Genomic DNA, 24,904 nt, shown 5'->3' with positions numbered 1-24,904 from the left:
GTGGACTGAATGTGTTGTGCTGTGTTGTGAATGTACTGAAACCCAGCTTCCCCACCACCCCCCAATGTGGAGCCAGGAGGAGCACTGCTGCACCTCCCAGCTCCACATTCAGGGAAGTATATTTTTTAAACCTTACCTTGTTGGTGGCGGCCCGCAGCGGCCCCTTTAAAGACCACTGGTTAGGTCACATGTAAACTTGATTTTCCTGATCGCAGCCGGGCCGTCTCCGGGCAGCCCAATTTATCGAACAGGTGTTATGCCTCCTATTTCCATATGCACAGGGCCTAAAGCCTGTTTCAGGTGTGGGCCCTGGACGCACTTTCGGCTCAGAATGTGCACGGCATGCGAAAGCTGCCCGCCATATTGGAGGCTTTAACCCCCCTCCCCCGCTTTGTACACCAGGTAAAATGGATGCAGCATCAACAAATTTCTAGGCCTTGAGCACATAATCTAGGCTGACACTCCAGTGCAATGCTAAAGGAGTGCTGCACTGTCGGAGGTGCCATCTTTCGGATAAGGCGTTAAACCGAGGCCCGGTCTGCCCCCTCAGGTGGGCATAAAAGGTGGCACTATTTCGAAGAAGAGCAGAGAAACATTTATCCCTCAACCAACATCCTGAGGTTGTGACAGGGGCAAGTATTTTCATCTTTGTTTCTTTCTTAAGCAAATTAACTATCCTCCTGCATGCTAAACTACTGAGCCAGGCCAAAGCTTGCACTCACAGCTTTGACGATCTCCTTGAGTTGTGAATCATTTCTACCCCCCAGGCATCTGCCAATATCACTTGATAGCTGGCATTAAAGAGGCTGTCAGCAGCTGCCCGGGGTGACACTCCATTCCATTTTCCATCACACCCTGTAGTACTCCACGCTGCTCCTCTGAAGATCAGCCCAGCTACAATAACAGGTGAGGAATCACGGGCACAAGCCCACATTCTCCCACTCAGGTGCTGGTACTTCACGAGGTTATACAGCACTCTGTTGACCTAATCATTGAACCATAGACTAGTACAGCACAGAAGGAGGCCATTCAGCCTATTGAGTCTGTGCCGGCTCTTTCGAAGTGTAATCCAGTGAGTCCCACTCCACCGCTCTTCCCCATATCCCTGCAATTTTTTCTCCTTCAGGTATTTACCAATTCCCTTTTGAAAGCTACTATTGAATCTGTATCCACCATCCTATCAGGCAGTGCATTCCAAATCCTAACCACTCGTTGAGTAAAAAAGTTTTTTCCTCATGTCGCCTCTGGTTCTTTTGCCAATCCCCGTAAATCTGTGCCCTCTGGTTGCCGACCCTTCCGCCACTGGAAACAGTTTCTCTTTATTTTCTCCATCTAAACCCTTCATGATTTTAAGCACCTCTATCAAATCTCCTCTTGGCCTTCTCTGCTCTGAGGAGAACAACACCAGCTTCTCCAGTCTATCCATATAATCCCTCGTCCCTGGAACCATTCTAGTAAATCTCTTCTGCACCCTCTCTAAAGCCTACACGTCCTTCCTAAAGGGTGGTGCCCAGAATTGGACACAATACTCCAGCTGAGGCCCAACTAAGAGTTTAATGTAGGTTTAGCATAACCTCCTCGCTTTCGTACTCTATGGGCTGGATTTTCATTAAGGAGGCGGGACTACAACTTTCGGGGTTGCAGTCCCACCTCCATCGAGTTGTAGCCAACCCACGCGATTTTGACTTGATTGACCTTGTTGAGCCCGCCCAGCAGGCCAATTAAGGGCCACCCAGCAACAGGTGATGTCACAGATTGATATTTCATCTGTCAAGACCTTTTGACAGATGAAATATCAGCGTTTGACAGCTGTTTGAAGCTGTCAAACACTGACAATCTGTACTCCAAGTTAATTCTTTCCTCTCAGGATGATTTAGAGATCTCTCCGGAACAGAAAGCTGAATGCTGCAATTTTTGACAGCTCGCGGCCATTCTGCTTTCTGTGCCGGTGAGATGAGGGACTCCCGAGACCTGAAGGAAGGAAGGCTGTACAGGTAAGTAAAACTTCTTTAAACACTTTAAACACAACAAACACACTTACCTCTGAACTCATGCACCCATCACACACCTGAACACCGGACATCTCGACCCCTCCAAGCCCGACGGCCCGCCTCACTAACTTGACGTGGTTTGGAGCTGTCGGGAATCCCACACTTCAAGAATGAAAATAGGGATTAGGCTAAAAACTGCCTGTTAACTACCTGTTAACAGGCAGTTAATTGGCACTAATCCCCTTCCCGCCTCGGGGAGGCGGGTCCCAGCACGGGTCGGGTACCCGCCTCCTTTGAAACTGGCATGGAGGCGGGTTGGGGGCGGGATGGGTTTGTGCCCCCCCGATTTCGGGATTTTAACCCCCCACACGCCTCCAATCCCGCCTCCACGGCCCAGTGAAAATCCTGGCCTATGCCTCTATTTATAAAGCCCAGGATCCCATGTGCTTTATTAACTGCTTTGTTAACCTGTCCTGCCACCTTCCAAGATTTGTGCACAAACACCCCCATGTCTCTCTGTTCTTGCACCCACTTTAAAATGGTATTATTTCGTATGTATTGTCTCTCCTCATTCGTCCTACCGAAATGTATCACCTCACACTTTTCTGCGTTGAATTTCATCTGCCTTGTGTCCATCCATTCCACCAGCCTGGCTATGTCCTCTTGAAGTCTATGGGCTCGATTTTAATAGCCCTGAGGAGACGGGTTTGGAGACGGGTCGGCAGCGAAAATTGGAAAAAATGGCTTCAGACACCCAACCCGCCTCCATCCCGCCCTCACCCGATTTTCGTGAGTGTCTGTTCAGCCGCTCCCAAACTGGCCCGACTGGAACCAGTGGGACAGGTAGTTAAGGCAGTTAAGAGCCTGTTAACTGCCTTGCTAATCCTATTTTGATCATGGTTTCCCATTTTCGTGCCTCTGGCTCCTGTTTCCCGTCTTGTCAGAAACAGGCCAGCTGCAAGGAGACGAGTTTCTCGAGGACATGATTTGCAGTAATTGGTGCAGCACTTTAAAAGCGCTCCTGTAACATGGCTGAAATTCAAGTGCGACAACCTTGTTGTTGGAGGTTTGGGATAAGATTTTGCGAATCTACTGACCTCGACTGTTCAAGTTGACAACCATCTGCGGTGTGACCTGATTGGAATAATTTCAGGCCACCTCTAGTGTGCACTTGCAAGCTTCTTGCCCCAAGTGAAATCTATAGCTATGGGATGGGAACCATTTATATCCTCTCATCCTGGTCGTCAGATTCGGAGGAAGAGCAGCCGCGGCAGCTCCACAATCAGCCACAACAGCAGCACCAGCACCAGGAGCGCCAACCTCCTCCTCACCCACCTGATGATGCACAGGGCGGAGGGCCTCAGCGCAGGGCTGCACCTCGCCGCAGGAGATACCCCCAACACAGGGTTTACAGGCAGAGGATCAGCTTCCTCAGCATGACTGAGCAGCAGTGCCAAAGGAGGCTGAGGATTTCAAGAGACGTAGTCGCTGACATCTGCGCAATGCTGCACCAACACCTGGAGCCCCGAGGACCGTGTGGACACTCCTTACCAGTTGCTGTCAAAGTCACCACCGCACTCAACTTCTTTGCTTCGGGCTCCTTCCAGGGATCAGCTGCAGACATCAGCAGCATCTCCCAGTCAGCCGCACACCTGCATCATGCAGGTCACTGATGCCCTCTTTGCAAAGGCCCACAATTATTTCCACTTCTGCACAGATGGCCCATGTGTGACGGCATGCGCGGTTGGCTTTGCCAATGTGGCAGGCTTGCCAATGGAGCAGGGCGTCATTGACTGCACACATGTAGCCATTAGGGCTCCCTATCACAACCCAGCTGTATTTGTCAACCGCAAGGGATTCCACTCCCTGAATGTCCAGCTGGTGTGTAACCACAGGAAGATCATCATGCATGTTTGCGCAAAGTACCCTGGCAGTTGTCATGACTACTTCATCCTGCGCCAGTCTACTGTGCCTCAGCTCTTCCAACCACCAAACCTGAAAAGGTTTCTTATGACACCGATGAGGAGGCCATCAAACGATGCTGAGGAGCGATACAATTTGAGCCACATATCCACCAGAAGCATCATCGAGCAAACCATCGGCTTGCTCAAAATGCGCTTCCGATGCCTGGACAGATCTGGAGGAGCCTTGCAATATGCACCAGCCAGGGTGTCCAGAATCAGCGTGGCCTGCTGTGCCCTGCACAACATCGCACAGCAGCGCGGCTTAGTGCTGCTGCATGAACAAGTGGCTCAGTACACAGCCTCGGAGGAGGAGGAGGAGGACGGAGAGCGACGCTTTGCGGGGCCGGATGTGGCCAATCCAGCAGCAGGCGAACACATTGCTGGCCGCCAGGCAAGGGATGCACTCGTCCATGCCAGATTTACGTAAGCTTACGCTTCAACCACAGGTGGCTGGCACATGGAGATGACTATAAGGCATCATCTGCCTACTAAAGTGCTCAGTGTCCCCACCAACATTCTACATGGCATTCACCCTGAGCCCTTACTCTTGAACTTCCATTCCCCAGAACACAGAGGCCACACTTTAGGTGATCTCAGCTGATCATTAAACCTTTTTCGACACTGAACCCATGTGCATCTGCACACAGACCTCGAACTCACCTCCTCAGCAATTTGTAGCCAAGCTGCCTTGGTTTGCTGAGGAGGCCTCCTCCTTCCGTTTCCATGGGAAGAGGAGCTCCTGACGTTCTCTAACTCCCTCCACAAGAGCATGGAGGGAGCCCTCATTGAACCTGGCTGCAGCCTTAGTTTTTGGGGCTGCCATTCCTGCAGCAACCAGCACCTTTAAGAGAAAAAAGCATTAATTTTACTAAACGAATGACTGGAATACATCTGACATTGATAGATAAAAAAAATCCTAAATGTCTTTCTGGAATAATATAACCAGCAATTTTATTCAATTATTTGTTTTGTATTTCACACAAGCCGCTGTCAACTCCCCTTTCTAGATAATACAGCACCAAGCCATTCCAGTTACATTTTTTGCGAAGGGGACATGGCCCCTTTAAATTTTTACTCCAAAAACGCGTCATCAGATGCGAGAAAGCTGCCGAGCAGCGGGCCCGCCTTCAACCCGCCTCCTCTATAAAAATTGAGCCCTATTACTAGCTTCCTCACTGTTTTATACACTTCCAAGTTTAGTGTCATCTGCCAATTTTGACAGCGGCTGGTGTGAACACAAATAATTGAATGAAAATGTTGGTCATATAATTCCAGAAAGACATTTATGATTTTTTTATCTATCAATGTCTATCAAAAATTTGCCAGATGTGTTCCAATCCATTGGCTTAGTAAAATTAATGCTTTTTTCTCTTAAAGGTGCTGGCTGTTGCAGGAATGGCAGCCCCAATAACTAAGGCTGCAGCCAGGTTCAATGAGGGCTCCCTCCATGCTCTTGTTGAGGGAGTTAGAGGACGTCAGGAGGTCCTCTTCCCTGGAAACGGAAGGAGGAGGCCTCCTCAGCAAACCAAGGCAGCTTGGCTGCAAATTGCTGAGGAGGTGAGTTCGAGGTCTGTGTGCAGACGCACATGGGTTCAGTGTCGAAAAAGCTTTAATGATCTGCTGAGATCACCTAAAGTGTGGCCTCTGTGTTCTGGGGAATGGAAGTGTAGTGCACAGAGCAGGTTTAAATTTTAAAAATAGGGTCCACAGCCAATGTCTCCTGTAAGATGCACGGCCATGAGATGCTCCAGTGATCCCACGCAGCTGGCTTTTCAATACAAAAACCCCGCATGCGTGGTAGTTTGAATGGCCTGCACAGCCCCTATAAGGGCCAAAAAAAATGAGAGGGAACATTGTACACACCATGTTCCAGTGCAACATTTATGTCACAAGTGAATTAGACCTAGGCCCTGAATTTCTGCCACTTAAGGGAGTGACCAGCACCGCTAATACCCGAGAGAATTTCTAAATTTGTACGATAGCAAAATACTGCAGATGTTGGAAATCCGAAATAACAACAGAAAATGCTGGAAAAACTCAGCAGGTCAGGCAACATCCGTGGAGAGAAATTTGAGTTGACGTTTCGGGTCGAACCCTTCTTCAAAACTGGAAAGAAAAGAAAATAGATCGAACTCAAGGAACAGCACCTCATCTTCCGATTAGGCACTCTGCAGCCTTCCGGACTCAATATCGAGTTCAACAATTTCAGATCATAACCTCGGCCCCTATTACATTTTTTCTTGTAATTTTTCCACTCCTTTTCCCCCCCCTTTCCTTTTGTTTCTCTCTCACACCTGGCAGCTATCTCTTGCCCTGCCAGTACACTTCACACCTAATCTCAGCCTATTACCATTTCGTCTAGCTTCGAATACCTTTTATTGTCTTTTACTTCTTTTGTTTCTTTCACCTCTTTTGTCCGATCGCAGCCCTGCCTTCGATCTATTTTCTTTTCTTTCCAGTTTTGAAGAAGGGTTCTACCCGAAACGTCAACTCAAATTTCTCTCCATGGATGTTGCCTGACCTGCTGAGTTTTTCCAGCATTTTCTGTTGTTATTTCTAAATTTGTAACACTGTTATTCTTTCATTGGGGCCGATTTTCACTCAGGCACCTCAACCTTACTTTAATAGCCTTGAGGGTGTTATGAAATGCATTGTTTATGTAGAAATATCCAGTGCTTAGTGACATGTAGAACCCTGAAGGGATATCGCCGTAACCCGAGAACTTGGCGAGAGAGGGCGGAGCTAACTGTGAAAGAGTTGAAAGCTGCAACCATCGGACTTAATAAAGGAACAGCTTAAAAAATGGGCAACGTGGTGCAAAGGGCCCACTTCATCACTTGAGACTGAGTTTGCCTTTAAGCAATAAATTTGGAGAAGTTGCATGAAAACTTTTTGAAATCACCCTTGATACAGGCAAGATTCTGTCGTACATCAAATCAATGACACAAGGGAACGGTTTGAAATAGATCCCTGTGTCTGGTTGGTAAAGCTGGCAGGCCGTGTGATTTCTCTGGAGCCTAACTGCTTGAGTTTTTGAAGTGCAGTGAAATTTATTACAAACATAATGAGAATATTATTAGGAAATAAACATTAATCCCATTATTTATTATTCATAGATCCTTCAGATATCTGCTGATGAAAAGCCACCGGCAACTCTGTCAGCTTGATAATTTTGAGTGTAAAATTAAATTGATAGCTTGCAATATTGCAGAGGTATATGGGCTTTCTCCCTCTTAGCCTCTCACTGCTGCAGTCCATTACATCTGGCAGAATACGCCATTGTTTAAAATTGGGTAAAAATTACGACGGGCTTTGTTATCGTACGAAGGTTCCCGTATTAAACTCTCTCTGCTGTTTTAAATTCATCTCAGGCAATGGCACAAAATGGGTGGTATCGGATTGGCCGCCGTTATGTTAATTGTATTTAAGCGGTGTATAACAATTGGGTGTTAATTGTATTCAGGTGATGGGACTCTCTTGTGCGCATATGGGCGTAGACTGTAGTGTCAGCTGTGGCTCAGTGGGTAGCACATTCGCCTCTGAGTCAGAAGGTTGTGGGTTCATAGTCCCACTCTAGGGACTTGACCACATAAAGCTAGGCTGACACTCCAGTGCAGTGCTGAGGGAGTGCTGCACTATCGGAGGTGCCGTCTTTCGGATGAGACGTTAAACCGAGGCCCCGTCTGCTCTCTCAGGTGGACGTAAAAGATCTCATGGCACTATTTTGAAGAAGAAAGGGGAGTTATCCCTGGTGTCCTGGCCAATATTTCTTTCCTCAACCAACATAATTCAACATCCAGGGGTATTCAATATTCAGGAAGGACAGGAAAAAAGGAAAACGAGGTGGAGTGGCATTGCTGGTTAAAGAGGAGATTAACACAATAGTAAGGAAGGATATTAGCTCTGATGATGTGGAATCTGTATAGGCAGAGCTGAGAAATACCAAGGGGTAGAAAATGTTAGTGGGAGTTGTATACAGACTGCCAAACAGTAATGCTGAAGTTGGGGATGGCATTAAACGGGAAATTAGAGACACGTGCAATAAGGGCACAGCAGTTATCATGGGTGACATTAATCTACATATAGATTGGGCCAACCAAATTAGTAACAATACTGTGGAGGAGGAATTCCTAGAGTGTATACGGGATGGTTTCCTGGACCAATATGTCAAGGAACCAACTAGATATCAGGCCATCTTAGACTGGGTATTATGTAATGAGAAAGGATTAATTAGCAATGTTGTTGTGTGAGGCCCCTTGGGGAGGAGCGATCATAATATGATGGAATTCTTATTAAAATGGAGAGTGAAGTAGTTGACTCAGAGACTAGGGTCCTGAATTTAAATAAAGGAAACTATGATGGTATGAGGCATGAGTTGGCTAGGATGGATTGGGGAACATTACTTAAAGGGTTGATGGTGGATAGGCAATGGCAAACATTTAAAGATCGCATGGATGAACTACAGAATTTGTTCATCCCTGTGTGGCATAAAAATAAAACAAAAAAGGTGACTCAACTGTGGCTAACAAGGGAAATTAGGGATAGCATAAGATCCAAGGAGAGGACATATAATTTGGCCAGAAAAAGCAGCAAACTTGAGGATTGGGAGCAGTTTAGGATTCAGCAAAGGAGGACAAAGGGATTAATTAAGAGGGGGGAAATAGATTGAGAGTAAGCTTGCAGGGAACATAAAACTGACTGTAAAAGCTTCTATAGATATGTAAAGAGAAAAAGATTGGTGAAGTCAAGCGTAGGTCCCTTGCAGTCAGAATCAGGGGAATTTATAATGGGGAACAAAGAAATGACAGAACAATTAAATACATACTTTGGTTCTGTCTTCACAAAGGAGGCCACAAATAACCTCCCAAAGATGTCAGGGAACATAGGGTCTAATGAGAGGGAGGAATTGAATGAAATCAGTATTTGTAGGGAAATGGTGTTAGGGAAATTGACGGGATTGAAGGTTGATAAATCCCCAGGGCCTGATAATCTACATCCTAGGGTACTTAAGGAAGTGGCCCTAGAAATAGTAGATGCATTGCTGGTCATCTTCCAAAATTCTATAGACTCTGGAACAGTTCCCATGGATTGGAGGATAGCTAATGTAACCCCACTATTTAAAAATGTGGTAGAGAGAAAACGGGGAATTATAGACCGGTAACTCTGACATCGGTAGTGGGGAAAATGCTAGAATCCATTATAAAAGATGTAATAGCAGAGCACTTGGAAAACAGTGACAGGATCGGACAAAGTCAACATGGATTTACAAAAGGTAAATCATGCTTGACTAATCTACTGGAATTTTTTGAGGATGTAACTGGTAGAATAGATAAGGGAGAACCAGTGGATGTGGTGTATTTGGGCTTTCAGAAGGCTTTCGATAAGGTCCCGCATAAGAGATTAGCATGCAAAGCTAAAGTACACAGGATTGGGGGTAAGGTACTGTCTTGGATAGAGAACTGGTTGGCTTACAGGAACAAGGAGTTGGAATAAATGGGTCTTTTTCCGAGTGGCAGGCAGTGACTAGTGGGGTACCGCAGGGATCGGTGCTAGGACTCCAGCTATTCACAATATATATAAATGATCTAGACGAGGGAACTAGATGTAATATCTCCAAGTTTGCAGATGACACAAAGCTGGGTGGGCGTGTGTGCTGTGAGTAGGATGCAGAAAACTCCAGTATGATTTGGACAGGTTGGGTGATTGAGCAGATGCATGGCAAATGCAGTATAATGTGGATAAATGCGAGGTTATCCACTTCGGTGGCAAAAACACGAAGACAGATTATTATCTGAATGGCAATAGATTGGGAAAAGGGGAAGTGCAACGAGACCTGGGTATCCTTGTGCACCAGTTGCTGAAGGTAAGCATGCAGGTGCAGCAGGCGGGTAAGAAGGCAAATGGTATGTTGGCCTTCATAGCGAGAGGATTCGAATACAGGAGCAAGGATGTCTTGCTGCAGTTGTACAGGGCCTTGGTGAGACCACACCTTGAGTATTGTGTGCAGTTTTGGTCACCTTATCTGAGGAAGGATGTTCTTGCCATGGAGATAGTGCAGCGAAGATTCACCAGACTGATACCTGGGATGGCAGGAATGACATATGAGCAGAAGTTGGGTCGATTAGGCTTATATTTGCTAGAGTTTAGAAGAACGAGAGGGGATCTCATTGAAACTTATAAAATTCTAACAGTACTAGACAGACTAGATGTAAGAAGGATGTTCCCGATGGCCGGGGAGTCCAGAACCAGTGGTCACATTCTAAGGATAAGGGGTAAGCCATTTAGGACTGAGATGAGGAGGAATTTCTTCACCCAGAGAGTGGTGAACCTGTGGAATTCTCTACCACAGAAGGCAGTTGAGGCCAATTCATTAAATATATTCAAGAAGAAGTTAGACATATTTCTTAAAACTAAAGGGATCAAGGGATATGTGGAAAAAGCAGGGACAGGGTACTGAATTTGGATGATCAGCCATGATCTTATTAAATGGCGGAACAGGCTCGAGGGGCCGAATGGCCTACTCCTGCTCCTATCTTCTATGTTTCTATAACAAAAACAAATTATTTTGGCATTTTCACATTGCCGTTGTGCGCAAATTGGCTGCCGCATTTCCCACATTACAACAGTGATTCCACTTCAAAAGTACTTTATTGCTTGTAAAGCGCTTTGAGACATCTGGTGGTCGTGAAAGGCGCTATATAAATGCAAGTCTTTCTTTTTTAGGCTGCGGACGGGTTGCAAGCTGATCTTTGGGATTCACAGTATCATTGGATGTGGGCATCGCTGGCAAGGCCAGCATTTATTGCCCATCCTTAATTACCCTTGAGAAGGTGGTGGTGAGCTGCCTTCTTGAACCGCTGCAGTCCGTGTGGTGAAGGTACTCCTGCAGTGCTGTTAGGGAGGGAAGGCCAGGATTTTGACCAGCGACAATGAAGGATTGGCAATCTACTTCCAAGTCAGGATTCCAAGAGTGACTTAGAGGGGAGCTTGGAGGTGGTGGTGTTCCCATATGCCTGCTGCCCTTGTCCTTCTAGGTGGTAGAGGACACGGGTTTGGGAGGTGCTGCCAAAGAAGCCTTGGCGAGTTGCTGCAGGGCATCTTGTAGATGGTCTCTGTAAATCTTGTCTCTGTAAATAAAGGCTTGTTTGTAACTAAAGACTAGGCTTTAGTGTTCTATCCTTCACCACCCGGCTATCCGACTTTAACACGTTATGCACAGTGCCTGATACAGAGTTCCATTGCAGTCAGTGAAACTGAATATCAGGCACTTGCGTATAACGGGCGGCCAATCCAATATTACCTGTTTTGCGCCTCTGCCCGAGACAGATTTCTAGGCCAATGGATTGATCACGCCACCATTTAAATAGCACATAGAGGAAGTTGGTACGAGACCATACTGCCCTGGAAATTTCAGCATTAATAGCCCTCTAGGTCTCGAATATGGCAGACAGGAAGCGCATGCTCATTAGGAGCCAGTAGAGCGTGCCCCCCCGCCCCCCCCCTTCCCTAGCCATAGAAAGAAAGAAATATAGCGCCTTTCATGACCACTGGACATCCCAAAGCGCTTTACAGCCAATGAAGTACTTTTTGAAGTGTAGTCACTGTTGTAATGTAGGAAACGCGGCAGCCAATTTGTGCACAGCAAGCTCCCACAAACAGCAAGGTGACAATGACCAGATAATCTGTTTTAGTGATGTTGGTTGAGGGATAAGTATTGGCCAGGACACCGGGGATAACTCCATCGCTGTTCTCCGAAATAGTGCCATGAGATCGTTTACGTCGACCTGAGAGAGCAGATGGGGCCTTGGTTTAATGTCTCATCTGAAAGGTGGCATCTCCGACACTCCCTCATTGGAGTGTCAGCCAAGACTTTTGTGCTCAAGTCTCTGGCAAAGGTCAAAACATTGGCACGCCCGAAACAAGCGTTAAGCCCTTTGCATACCCACTCGTTTAAATTTCTAGGCCTAAATGTTCATATGGTAATATATCGCCGGCATTTATTTATATCCTGTAACGTCTACATAAATAATTTTCCAGCATTGAACAATGTAAAGATGAATTGCGTAAATGTCTGCTGAATGTTTGCAATGTTTTCCCTCTCTGCTTCACCAAAATTATCACTTGCTGCCGTGCTATACTCTAGCCAGGACATTACAGTCCAAATCACAGAAATCTCCTCATATGCCATCAGGGTTGGTCAATATTCAAGAAACAGACTTTGGAAGTAACGGTTTCACTGATCAGATTGTTTCTCTCTCTCCAGGTAACACCTCTAAAACTGGATAGTCCAATCCCACTAGTGGAAGCCCAAGGGCAAATGTCTTGCGAAAAAGTGCAATTGGCAACCACGATAGCTCAGTGGGTAACTGCAGCACCTTGTGTGCAAGTGAGCTGAAGAGAGCAGAAAAATCCTAGATTTGATCCCCAGTCAGTGATGTGTTTTGCTGACCTCAGGCAGAGGCATTACCATTGGTCTCCGAGAACGGGAGGGTCATGTTTCTGCCCCCTGATTGCTTTCTGGTAATCGCTGCTAAGATAGTGCATGTGTGGACAGAATCAAGCTCGTCTGTGATGCCCTCTTCAAAGTCTGTTGCCACTCACTGGTTATATTCCAGCTAGAACAATGGGTGAGATGCCAGGGCGACCAATAACCAAGGAACCGTATCCCAGCCTAAGTCAAAGCCTTCAGGGTGGGAGGGGAGAAAATGAGGGGGACTGTTTTTTTTGGTACGGCAATTGTATTACACCTTTTATCCAATACTTCCTTTTCCTAATTTTGTTACACCTGTCCCAAAGGGGCTTAATTTTTCAGCAGTTCTCAGCACACCACTTCAATGCATAGGTTATTAAATCCTGTTTGTAATTCTTTCTAGGAATCACCACTGTGCTGACTATGACAACCATCAACACCCATCTGAGAGAGACCCTTCCAAAGATTCCCTATGTCAAAGCCATCGACTTGTACCTGATGGGTTGCTTTGTGTTTGTTTTCTTGGCCTTACTCGAGTACGCTTTTGTCAACTATATCTTCTTTGGGAGAGGTCCGCAGATGCAAAAGAAACTGGCAGAAAAAACAACTAAAGGCAACAATGGCCGACATAAGTATGAGGGCAATAGGGTAAGAGAATACAATTTCTTTCTGTCACTGTGGGATGTGTTGCAGTTATATATATTTTTTTACTTTGTCATTGAGTGTTACCATTGTACATCTGAAGCCTAAGGGCCAATCTTAACATTGGTTGGTGGTGGAAGACAGGCAGTAGTGGATCGCACGCCCATTGCACACTCCACAAGATTTTTGACTTCAATGGAAAGGGAAGTTGGGCAAGTTGTGTAACGGGCGGCCGATCTGCTACCACTCGTTTTACGTCACAACCGAAAGTTAAAATCAACCCTCTAAAGTTTTATGTGCCTGTGTATGCTGGGGGCAGGGGGTCATCTAAGAGAAAAGATCACTTAACTAATGCAAAGTAACAGATAAATGTACCAGACTCCCAGAAATAGAAGTTGTTGCTGAGATACTCAATACCTTTGGAAAGGAGCTGTCGAGATATCTGGTTCAGAATGGGATTGTTGGCTCTATGGATAAGGTATACACAGATAATTCACAAAACAAATTCAGGTGATGAAGGCACTTTAGCCCATTTGATCTCACCTTCCAGAATACCAACCTTACAGCCTTCCCATTACAGGATCTATCTGTTTCTTAAATGAGTCCAGTGTCCTGGCTTGTGCCGCCTGCCAGCTGTTGCTCTATGTAAAGAAATACTTCCTGACGCCTGGTCTAAATTTACCCTTCACTCTGCCCATGCCCCCGTTTCCTGTTGTCTGAAAGTATTGTTTCAGGTTTGCTCCTTCTATCCTATTAGATACCAGATATGCCACTATAGCCCTCCTGAGTGCCTCTTCAAGGCTGAAGAGCCCGAGCTCATCAAGGCATTCCTTAAACTCCTCCATCTGACACTGGGGATCAGCCTAGTTGCTCTACTTGCACAGCCTCAAGGTCCTTGATGCCCCTTTATGTCAAAGTGAGCGGAACTGTGCACGGCACTACAGGGAACTGTGAGCCTTGCAGCGTGACCTCGGCGTGACCTCGGCAGATTTGAACTCCGCCGATTTGGCGATGTAGCCCATCGACCTGTTCAATTTATGTAATGTTGCCTGACACGCTTCAGACAGGAACATGCCCCAGGAGATTAAATGTACAGGCTAGAGTCCATCATCGGGTAGGTTGCACATGGTCTGTGGAAGAAGCAATGTTTACTGGGCCAAATAACCATTTCCCATGCCGTGTTTTTTATGTTCTTATTAAAAACTGTGCTCTGTGCCAAAGGTCAGTTTGTTTGGCAAGGTACCCAGATGTAAAATAAGTACAAATACAGAGGATGGGTTGTGGCATTTAACTGACCCAGCAATTGTAGGCGCCAAGTCCCAATCACCATGCTGGCTCAGGCTGGATCAGACGGTTTCAGTGATATCAAAAAGTATGGAGGGTTGATTATCATTTCTGTCATTCATCAAGCCGGAGGGAATTGGTCAATAGAACAGCAGATTGAAATGGCAGGGTAATGAAAATGAGCGCACCAAGCAACAATGAGTTGAACTTGCTGGGCCTTCTTCCAGTTTTACCCGACTGCAGTCTTTGATCCCGACCTGTACCACCCATGGTTTGTGGGCGGGCTGAGGAAGCAGTAAAGGCGGTGCCGATGGACAAAAATGGTGTTAAGAACTAGGAGCAGGAGTAGTCCATATGGCCCTCGAGCCTGCTCCGCCATTCAATAAGATCATGGCTGATCTTCAACCTCAACTCCACTTTCCCGCCCGATCCCCATATCCCCCGATTCCCCTAGAGTCCAAAAATCTAACTATCTCAGTCTTGAATATACTCAACAGCTCTTCATCCACAGCCCTTTGTGGTAGAGAATTCCAAAGACTCACAACCCTCTGAATGAGAAATTCCTCCTCTTAATTCATCTCAATCTTAAATGGCCTACCCCTTATCGTGAGACTATGCCTCCTAGTTCTCGACACTCCAGCCAGGGAAAACAACCTCTCAGCATCTACCCTGCCAATCCCCCTCAGAATGTTTCAGTGAGATCACCTCTCATTCTTCTAAACTCCAGAGAGTATAAGCCCAATCTACTCAATCCCTCCTCAAAGGACAACCCTTTCATCCCAGGTGTTTGGGTCCTAACAGTGCCCTAAAGCTCTCATTTTAATATATTAATTTGACCCCCCACTGGTTTCGGGTGGGAGAGCAGGCCGTCTAAATTGAGGCTCACCTGATGGGCAACAGGTAGGCCCCTGGCGGTAACTTGCCGCTTTTTGTTTAACGATTATCATCTCATGAGCACCCTGGTCTCACCAACAAAACGGGATGGTAGGAAGTTGAATCGGCCCCCTGGAATGCTGTTGCTATATCCATCAGCTTGCTCAAAAGACTCAACTAATCATCACATTTGTTAACCCTAACTTTGTGGCTCAATAAGATACCACACCAGTTGCTGTGCATTGACTGGCTTTCATTTCCCATTTCATTTTCGTGTCAGTTGTACAAGGTAATTTTTCTGTAAATGGTCATGGTGGAGTTCTTGCAGAGCAAGTTATTTTCAAGTCTTGGTAATGCAGGGATGTAAATGAAGTTTATTTTTTTGGGGGTGGGTGGAATTCAATCAGAAATAACAGTGCGGAGAATCGGCAATTATTCCAAAAACTTCTGCAACCCTCTGGCTTGACACATTGGGGGCGATTTTCAACTTGCGTCTGAAGCAGGCACAAAGTCGACGGAGCAGCCGCACTACCCCGCCCAAAGCTGGCGTCGGGGAGGCCTGAACCAGTGAGCTGTGGGTGCTCAGCAATCACGCCCGCTGCAGCTCACCGTTTGTGGGAGGGCATTTTGGCCCATGTGTGAGGAGTTGATCCCAGAGCAGGTGGCGCACGGGCCGGTGGTGCCTCACTGTAGTTTTGTGGAGCCAGGAGGCACACTGGGCTTTTTCTTGAGTGGCCACCAGCAACATTACCCCCAACAGGTGCGCGGCCGCGCATAAATCAGGAGGTCCAAGGGCAGGCCGCTCACCAGCAAATTTAAAGGGGCCGCGCCCGGGAAAAAAACATTTAGAGGGAACATTGGCCACCGGTTAAGGAGCCCTAGTTAGGCTGCTCAACGCCTGGTAGAAATGCACGGAATGTGTGCAGCACGCCCTCTGCCCATTTGTTCCTGAAAACAGCAAACAAATAGCATAGGACCCCGATGTGTATATTTAAGCAACCTCTTGCCAGAAACAGGTGGCTTTACTGCTTGCCTATTTACAGGCCCACCTGAAAATTGCATCGGGCGGGCCGTGGGCATCAGTGGGGTGGCTGACATGCCAACCCCACCCACCACCACCCCCCGCGATTTTCAACTGCGAGCCACCAATTTTTCAAGCGAGATTAAATACTGCTGCTTTAGTACACATCAAAAGGCATTTCCTGTCTTCTTAACAGTACTTTATTAATTCCATCAATTATTCACTAAACAGTTAACAATAATACAACCTTAAAAGGAGTCTATATAATGTCCAAAACAAAGGGTTGATCTCACCCTTGCCTGAGGTCTTGCTACCTTCTTTCTACAGGACAGTGGATTCCTTCTCCCCCGACTGCAGCCTTTTCTCTTTTGAAGCATTAAAACAGTCCTTCTTTATATGATAGCAAAATACTGCGGATGCTGGAAATCCGAAATAACAACAGAAAACGCTGGAAAAACTCAGCAGGCCAGGCAGCATCCGTGGAGAGAGAAACAGAGTTAACATTTCAGGTCGAAGACCTTTCTTCAGACCTTTCGTCCTTCTTTGTACCCTGGCTGCTGGCAAACTAAACTTCTCAGTAACTTTCCATCCTCTCTCTCACTCTGATGCAGAAGCAGTGTTCTAATGTTCCCACAGTCTCTCAAGGTTTAGCCGGGCAGCTGTCTTCTTCAATCTCGTCCCTTCTCTCCACCAAAGAGCACTGTCTCAGTGAGCCTTCCAAGCAGTCAGGCTAACAACCCTGTCTTCTATCCTTTGTTGTTGATACTTTTAAAACAAATTTTGCTCTTTGAGCATTCCAGGGTTCCTTTTTCGTTTCCTTAAACCTGGTATTAAAAAATCCATAATCCTTCACCTTTAGGCTACACCAGGCTTGGGGTTTTAAAAATCCATAGATTATAGGAGGAAGGCAGGACGGCTTGAAGACATTCCTGAGTAATGACCTAAGGGGCTTCTCAGTTTTGATGGTCTTGCCACAGCGTGAGTTAGAGTAGCAGAGGAAGCTCTAGTATCAAGATTTAATTGGCAGACACAGTGCTGAAGCATCTGAAGAAGTGTTCATTTTAGACTGCTGCTATAGTTGGAGAGCAAAGTACTTACCATCCATCCTTTAAAATGAAAAGAAATGGTCTCATGGATAAATTAAACAGAATAATGACTAGATGGGAGTGATTATATAGCAGTAACCCTTCTGAAGGGTTCAAATAATATCAACCCTTTCCCCCCATTAAAAGTTTTTATCTGAGTTAAGATTACAATCTTAAAATATCTCCCTGTGTATCTATTTACACATATGTATACTGAGGAGTATATGCATGGAGAAGTTAATGGGCCTGGTTTTATTCAGTTTTGGATCCTATTAGCTGAGAATGGCTTTCATGGTGATTGTGAAAATAATAGGAGTGACCAAAAGCTGGGTCAAAGAGGTGGGTTTCAAGGAGGGTCTTAAAGGAGAAGCGGGAGGTGTAGGGAGGGAATTCCAGAGCATAGGACCTAAGCAGCATGAAGGCACAGGTGCCAATGATGGTGTGAAGGTATTGGGGGGATGCACAAAAGGCCAGAGTCAGAGGAACAAAGAGTTATGGTGGCGTTGTAGAGTCAGAGGAGGGGGGCAAGGCCATGAAGGTTATTTAATCACGAGGATGAGAATTTAAATTTAGGGGCATTGGGGGACTAGGAGCCAAAGTAGGTTAGCAAGAACAAGGGTGATGGGTGAGTGCAAGATAGGTGCTCGCTGACCTACATTGGCTCCCAGGTTAAGCAGCGCCTCGATTTCAAAATTCTCATCCTTGTTTTTAAATCTCTCCATGGCTTCGCCCTTCCCTATCTCTGTAATCTCCTTCAGCCCCACAACCCGTCTCCCCCCACCCCCGAGATAGCTGCACTCTAATTCTACCCTCTTAAGCAACCCTGATTATAATCGCTCAACCTTTGGTGGCCGTGCCTTCTGTTGCCTAGGTCCTAAGCTCTGGAATTCCCTGCCTAAACCTCTTCGCCTCGCTACCGCTCTTTCCTCCTTTAAGACGTTCCTTAAAACCTACCTCTTTGACCACCTGCCCTAATTTATCCTTATGTGGATCGGTGTCAAATTTTTGGGCTTAAAATACTCCTGTGCAGCGCCTTGGGACATTTTACTACGTTAAAGGCGCGATATAAATACAAGTTGTTGTTGTTGTTGAAGTGGAGATTTGGATGAAGTTTATGGAGGATGGAGGATGGGAGATCCACCAGGAGAGCACTGGAAGGATTGACAACGATGTTTTCCTGCCTCCCCCAGTAACTTAGTGGATAAATGCAGTGACTGCTGTGGTACTGGGTCATTTAGATCAGAAGGTAGCAGGTATGGTCTCAAATCTGTACCGCAGTTCATCATAGAACTCTGCTGCAGACTGAAATGTTGCCCCACCTGGCCACTGTGAGTGCAGGAGTCCAGAGTCTTCAATAAAAAATATATATATATTTCAGCATAAAGAGGAAAAATCGACTAAAAGGGAAAGTGTCTTTGAAGAGTAATAGTAGGCTGAAGGATTGTATTAAATGCCTGATTTATTACATTAATCAGATTCAAGTATAATATGTCAGGAACAGATCCGACGGCACCTGGAATTCCTCGTGACTGTGAATTTGCTGCTGAGTCAAGACAAAAGCTATGCAGGAATGGTGATAGTTTTAACTAAAAAAAAATCAAACATATTGATTTAGGAGCTATGTAGGTTTTGAGATTTACCTCAGGTTCTTCAGCACATGAATCGGTTAGGTAATCAAATTTCTCGAGCAGTATGAACTGAATCAGGGTTATCTGAATTATGCAACCTACTGGGAGCAGTGTTCAGTTACAGACATGTCGATCTGAACTCACTGAAATCTTTAGGGAGTAAGATATGAATAGAGCTTAAGACCATCTGTACTGGGCATTTAATTCTGTTTTATTGGGTTCAGCTATTTAAGGGTTTCATGTAGAGTACAAGTAGTTTGTGCAATCAAATATCACAGGCACATTTGAAAATAAGGGAGTATGTGGGAAGTAAAGTAAAGTAAAGACATCTTATTGCAATTATATAGGGCCCTGGTGAGACCACACCTGGAGTATTGTGCACAGTTTTGGTCTCCTTACCTAAGGAAGGATATACTTTCCATAGAGGGAGTGCAACGAAGGTTCAGCAAACTGGTTCCTGGGATGGGGGGATTTTCCTATGAGGACAGATTGAGTAGACTAGGCCTATATTCTCTCGAGACTGAGAGGTGATCTCATTGAAACATACAACATTCTTACAGGACTTGACAGGGTAGGTGCAAGGAGGATGTTTCCCCTGGCTGGGGCATCTAGAACCAGGGGGTCACAGTCTCAGAATAAGGCATCGGCCATTTAGGACTGAGATGAGGAGAAATTTCTTCACTCAGAGGGTGGTGATCCTTTGGAATTCTCTACCCCAGAGGGCTGTGGAGACTTAGTCGTTGATTAAATACAAGACAGAGATCGATAGATTTTTGAATATTAAGGGAATCAAGGAATATGAGGTTAGTGCAGGAAAGTGGAGATGAGGTAGAAGATCAGCCATGATCTTATTGAACGGTGGAGCAGGCTCGAAGGGCCAAATGGCCTACACCTGCTCCTATTTCTTTAGGTTTTATGTTTCTGGGATTGCACAGAGTGAATTCAACAGCAGAATAGTAACATAAGAACAGGAGTAGGCCATTCAGCCCCTTGAACCTGTTCCGCCATTCAATTAGATCGTGACTGATCTGTATCTTAACTCCACGCACCCGCCTTGGTTCCATAACTATTAATACCCTTGCCTATCAAAAATCTATCATTCTCAGTTTTTAAATTTTCAATCGACCTAGCCTCAACAGCTTTTTGGTGAGAGAGTTCCAGATTTCCGCTAACCTTTGTGTGAAGAAGTGCTTCCTGACATCAACGCTGAATGGCCTGGCTCTAATTTTAAGGTTATGCCCCCCCTTGTTCTAGACTCTCCCATCAGAGGAAATAGTTTCTCTCTATCTACCCTATCAACCTGCTCACTGATGCCCAGTTTGGGTTCCGCCAAGACCACTCAGCTCCAGACCTCATTACAGCCTTGGTCCAAACATGGACAAATGAGCTGAATTCCAGAGGTGAGGTGAGAGTGACTGCCCTAAACATCAAGGCAGCATTTGACCGAGTATGGCATCAAGGAGCCCTAGTAAAACTGAAGTCAATGGGAATCGGGGGGGGGGGGGAAACTCTCCACTGGCTGGAGTCATACCTAGCACAAAGGAAGATGGTTGTGGTGGTTGGAGGTCAATCATCACAGCCCCAGGACATCGTTGCAGGAGTTCCTCAGGGCAGTGTCCTAGGCCCAACCATCTTCAGCTGCTTCATCAATGACCTTTCCTCCAACATAAGGTCAGAAATGGGGATGTTCGCGATGACTGCACAGTGTTCAGCGCCATTCACAACTCCTCAGATAATGAAGCAGTCCATGCCCGCATGCAACAAGACCTGAACGACATTCAGGCTTGGGCTGATAAGTGGCAGGTAACATTCGCACCACACAAGTGCCAGACAATGACTATCTCCAACAAGCGAGAGTCTAACCACCGCCCCTTGACATTTAGCGGCATTACCATCGCCGAATCCCCCACCATCAACATCCTGGGGGTCACTATTGACCAGAAACTTAACTGGACCAGCCACATAAATACTGTGGCATCAAGAGCAGGTCAGAGGCTGGATATTCTGTGGCGAGTGTCTCACCTCCTGACTCCCCAAAGCCTTTCCACCATCTACCAGGCACAAGTAAGGAGTGTGATGGAATACTCTCCCCTTGCCTGGATGAGTGCAGCTCCAACAACACTCAAGAAGCTCGACATCATCCAGGACAAAGCAGCCCGCTTGATTGGCACCCCATCCACCACCTTAAACATTCACTCCTTTCACCATCAGCGTACCGTGGCTGCAGTGTGTACCATCTACAGGATGCACTGCAGCAACTCACCAAGACTTCTTCGGCAGCACCTCCCAAACCTGCGACCACTACCACCTAGAAGGACAAGGGCAGTCGGTGCATGGGAACACCACCACCTCCAAGTTCCCCTCCAAGTCACACACCATCCCGGCTTGGAAGTATATCGCCGTTCCTTCATCATCGCTGGGTCAAAATCCTGGAACTCCCTCCCTAACAGCACTGTGGGAGTACCTTCACCACACGGACTGCAGCGGTTCAAAAGGGGGCTCACCACCACCTTCTCAAGGGCAACTAGGGATGGGCAATAAATGCTGGCCTTGCCTGTGACACCCAGATCCCATGAACGAAAAAAACCAACTCTTATAATCATCTTAAAAACATTAATCAGCAATAGAAAAGTCATAACAGAATAAAAATGGACAAAAATGGATTGCATTTTCACACCTAATCCAACTATGCATTGAAACTCCAAACCGAGAGCCATTCGTACTCTCATTCGAGAGCCCATCAAACCTAAGGGGCCATTGAAGATGAACCCCTGAGCTCGTCAAATATGAAACAATCAGCCCATCGAAAACAAATCCATGAGCCCATCAATTGCATCCCATCAAATTCTAGCCTTTATTAGCTTCTGAAATTTAAAACATACAGGGGGAAAAATTCAGTTCTTTGCGCCTCCCATTAGCGCTTTAAGAGGGCGCTAATGGGGCGCAAAGCAACTAGCGCCCGGGCACAGCGATGTTTGCGCCGCTTGCGAAATTAACTAGGCATTTCGCGGCGGCGCTAAACACTACCGCCACAATCTCCTGCGCCGGCAGATTGTGACGTCAGTCGAGTGCGCAACGCCCCATTAGCGCCCAGGACCAGAAATTGAGTGGCGCCCCCTGCCTTACCGCCTGCCGCTAGCAACGACAGGTTGAGGGGAGCGTTATGCTATCTAAAGGCGACTGCCTCCTGCCTTTTTTTGTCGGTGACATTTTTGCACCATGCAGTCTAAGAGAGAGAGAGAGACTTCTGGAGAGATTCAACGCTGTGTGAAGGAGTTTTGAGTACTGAGCAGCACTTTGCAGGTTTACTTTGATTGGCCCTTCCTTGCTTCACCAGCGCTCTGAGGTAGCGCCTCGCTCCTCGGCCTTTGCGCCTTAAGACAGGTGTGAAGCGCCTGATTTAGCGCTCCAATCACCTCCAGGGGCGATAAAAGCCAAGTTTGCTGTCGGAGGCGATAATTAGCGCCAGGCGCTAAACTTTGCGCGCGGCCGATAATGGCACCCCAAACGGGGCGATACTGAATTTTTCCCCCATACAATTTTTGGGCAGGAGCACTAAAGTTTCATCATTTCCAGAGTACTTTGAGGGGGCTGTACACAGCTGCATCATCTATTGGAAATACACATCAGGTATGCCATTTATCCTAGAGTCAATCACAAATAAACAATACATGAACCGCAAGGTCATGCCTGTACGTTGAATATATGTACCCAACAGATGCTCAAGAATAGATCATTATTTCACTGTTATGAAAAGGATGAAAAGCAGAGACAGCACTGCTGTGTATTGAATTAGCAGCAAAAGGCATATTGACAGGAGTCCAGTAGTGAGGACACAGTTGGTCTAGCTCATAACTTTGTAGGGATAATTTCACTAACTCCAATGTGAACCAAATTTTAAAGAAGGGGATGCCTTGGACGTTTTTAAGGGGTTTTGAATCATCAGCACACCACCATAAGTGGAACAAAAAAAATTGAACTAAAAGACTGGTAAAGTGGCCTTGGGGATACAATGGGCTGTGTGCACAGTGAAATTTGGAAAGCATGCTATTCATACTGCTTATTACTCAACACCTCAAGCATACAGGCAAAATTTGTGGAAAAGCTCCTTTTAGTATTGGCAGAGAATTAGTCAAGAGTGTCAGAGGATAGTTGGAAATTGTGGCCAGACAGAAAGAGAGAACTAGCATTTATATAGCACCTTTCATGACATCAGGATATCCCAAATTATTTATAGCCAATGGAAGAACTTTTGAAGTATAGTCACTGTTACAATGTAAGAATAGCGGCAGCCAATTTGTACACAGCATGGTCCCACAAACAGCAATGAGATAAATGACCTGATCATCTGTTTTAGGTGTTGGTTTGAGGGCTAAATATTGGCCAGGACACTGGGGAGAACGCTCCTGCTATTCTTCAAATAGTGCTGTGTTTTAGAATAGAATCATAGGGGGGAAATTCGGTTGCTTTGCGCCTCCCGCGAAATTCAGTGGCAGGTTAGTGGCGGCGGTAACCAATAGCGCCCTGCAGCACTACTCCGCCAGCGATGACGTCATCGCCGTGCGCAGCGCCCCAGCCGCAATGTTCGGTAGCGCCCCCTGACTTACTGCCGGACACTATGTCCGACGGGGTCAGGGGGGCCTACCTGCGGCCGGGGAGGCGCACTTTAAAGGTGAGGTGCCGGGCAGCCATTTTTGTTGCTGGCCGCCTGCCAGCACCTGCCTCCGCTGCCGTCCCCGGCCTCCTGACCCGCCCCCCACCCCCCGCGGAGTGCCGGCTCCGCTCCGTGAGCCCGGCACTTCTCTTGAGTGCCAGGCTCTTTTGCCGGCACTCTGAACCCGGTGGCCCAGCTGGGCCCCGGGTTGCACTGTGCAAGGCCTCTCCCCTTTAAGAAGGGGAGGAATGTCTGCAATACCGTGGCACATAGTGCCGTGATATTCCCTCGAGGGAGGCGGGGCACTTACAGTATTGAATGCCCCTATTTACAAAGCCAAGTACCCCATATGCTTTCTTGTCAACTTGCTCTGCCACCTTCAAGGATTTGTGAATATGCACCCCCAGGTCCCCTGCTATTGCACCCTCCTCAAAATGTACTATTTAGATTATACAAAAGCAAAATACTGCAGATTCTGGAAATCTGAAATAAAAACAGAAAATTCTGGAAATACTCAGCAGGTCAGGCAGCATCTGTGAATAGAGAGAAACAAAGTTAACGTTTCGATCAATGACCTTTCATCAGAACTTTTACAACCACCTGAGATGGCAGATAGAGGCCTCGGTTTAACATTTCATCTGAAAGATGGCACCTCTGATAATGGCAGGGTCAGGGTGGCGTACCTGCGGCCGGGGAGGCGCACTTTAAAGGCGAGGTGCGGGGCAGCCATTTTTGTTGCTGGCCGCCTGCCAGCACCTGCCTCCGCTGCCGTCCCCGGCCTCCCGACCCGCCCTCCCACCCCCCACGGAGTGCCGGCTCCGCGCCAAGAGCCCGGCACTTCTATTGAGTGCCGAGCTCTTTTGCCTGCACTCCCAATCCCCGAGGGCCCAGCTGGGCCCCAGGTTGTGCTGCACAAGGCCCCTCCCCTTTAAGAAGGGGAGGAAGGCCTGCAATACCGCGGTGCGACATGCCGCAGCGTGTGGTGCTGCGGCACGTAGCGCCACGATATTCACTCGCAGCGCCCCAAGAGGGATGCGGGGCGCTTCCAGGAACGCCCCGCTTCCCTCTTGGGGCGCAACCACTCAATTTTAGCGCCCCGGTGAAGTTAGCACCTCAATTGGGGCACTACTCAATTTTTAGCCCCTTGTGTCTGGTCCCAAAGTGCAATATAGCATCGTCAATGCAAATGTTTGTGTGTTACAGGGACATACTGTTAAGCCTATATCTAATGTTATTCTTCAGTGTGCTGTGGCTTCTTCTTACTTACTCATAATAAATTTGTTTGGCAGTTT

General features: G+C 46.8%; 2 protein-coding genes across 7 annotated transcripts in view; one reads left to right on the top strand and one right to left on the bottom strand.

Annotated features, from left to right (window-relative positions):
- Nucleotides 1-18,120, bottom strand: part of LOC147112048 (uncharacterized) — a 37,547-nt gene extending 19,427 nt beyond the window's left edge. For 2 of the 5 annotated variants that reach the window (XR_015079802.1, XR_015079803.1), the window contains exon 1: nucleotides 16,539-18,120. The gene's annotated coding sequence lies outside the window, so the exon portion shown is untranslated. Of the gene's footprint in view, nucleotides 1-10,490; nucleotides 11,083-16,538 lie in introns of those variants that run through there. The other 3 variants (XR_015079805.1, XR_015079804.1, XM_085999550.1) reach the window with 3 other exon arrangements.
- gabrb3 (gamma-aminobutyric acid type A receptor subunit beta3) overlaps nucleotides 1-24,904 on the top strand; it is a 589,510-nt gene that overhangs the window by 534,515 nt on the left and 30,091 nt on the right. For both annotated transcript variants that reach the window (XM_085999547.1, XM_085999546.1), the window contains one exon: nucleotides 12,829-13,073. In XM_085999547.1, coding sequence (XP_085855673.1) covers nucleotides 12,829-13,073 — 245 coding nt within the window. The remainder of the gene's footprint in view (nucleotides 1-12,828; nucleotides 13,074-24,904) is intronic.

The sequence above is a fragment of the Somniosus microcephalus genome, chromosome 10, assembly GCF_052327205.1.
Source record: "Somniosus microcephalus isolate GS21.2 chromosome 10, FLI_Smic_1.0, whole genome shotgun sequence".
Lineage (NCBI taxonomy): Eukaryota > Metazoa > Chordata > Chondrichthyes > Squaliformes > Somniosidae > Somniosus > Somniosus microcephalus.
Note: the sequence above shows the minus strand (reverse complement) of the source record. Positions and strands in the feature narration are given on the sequence as shown.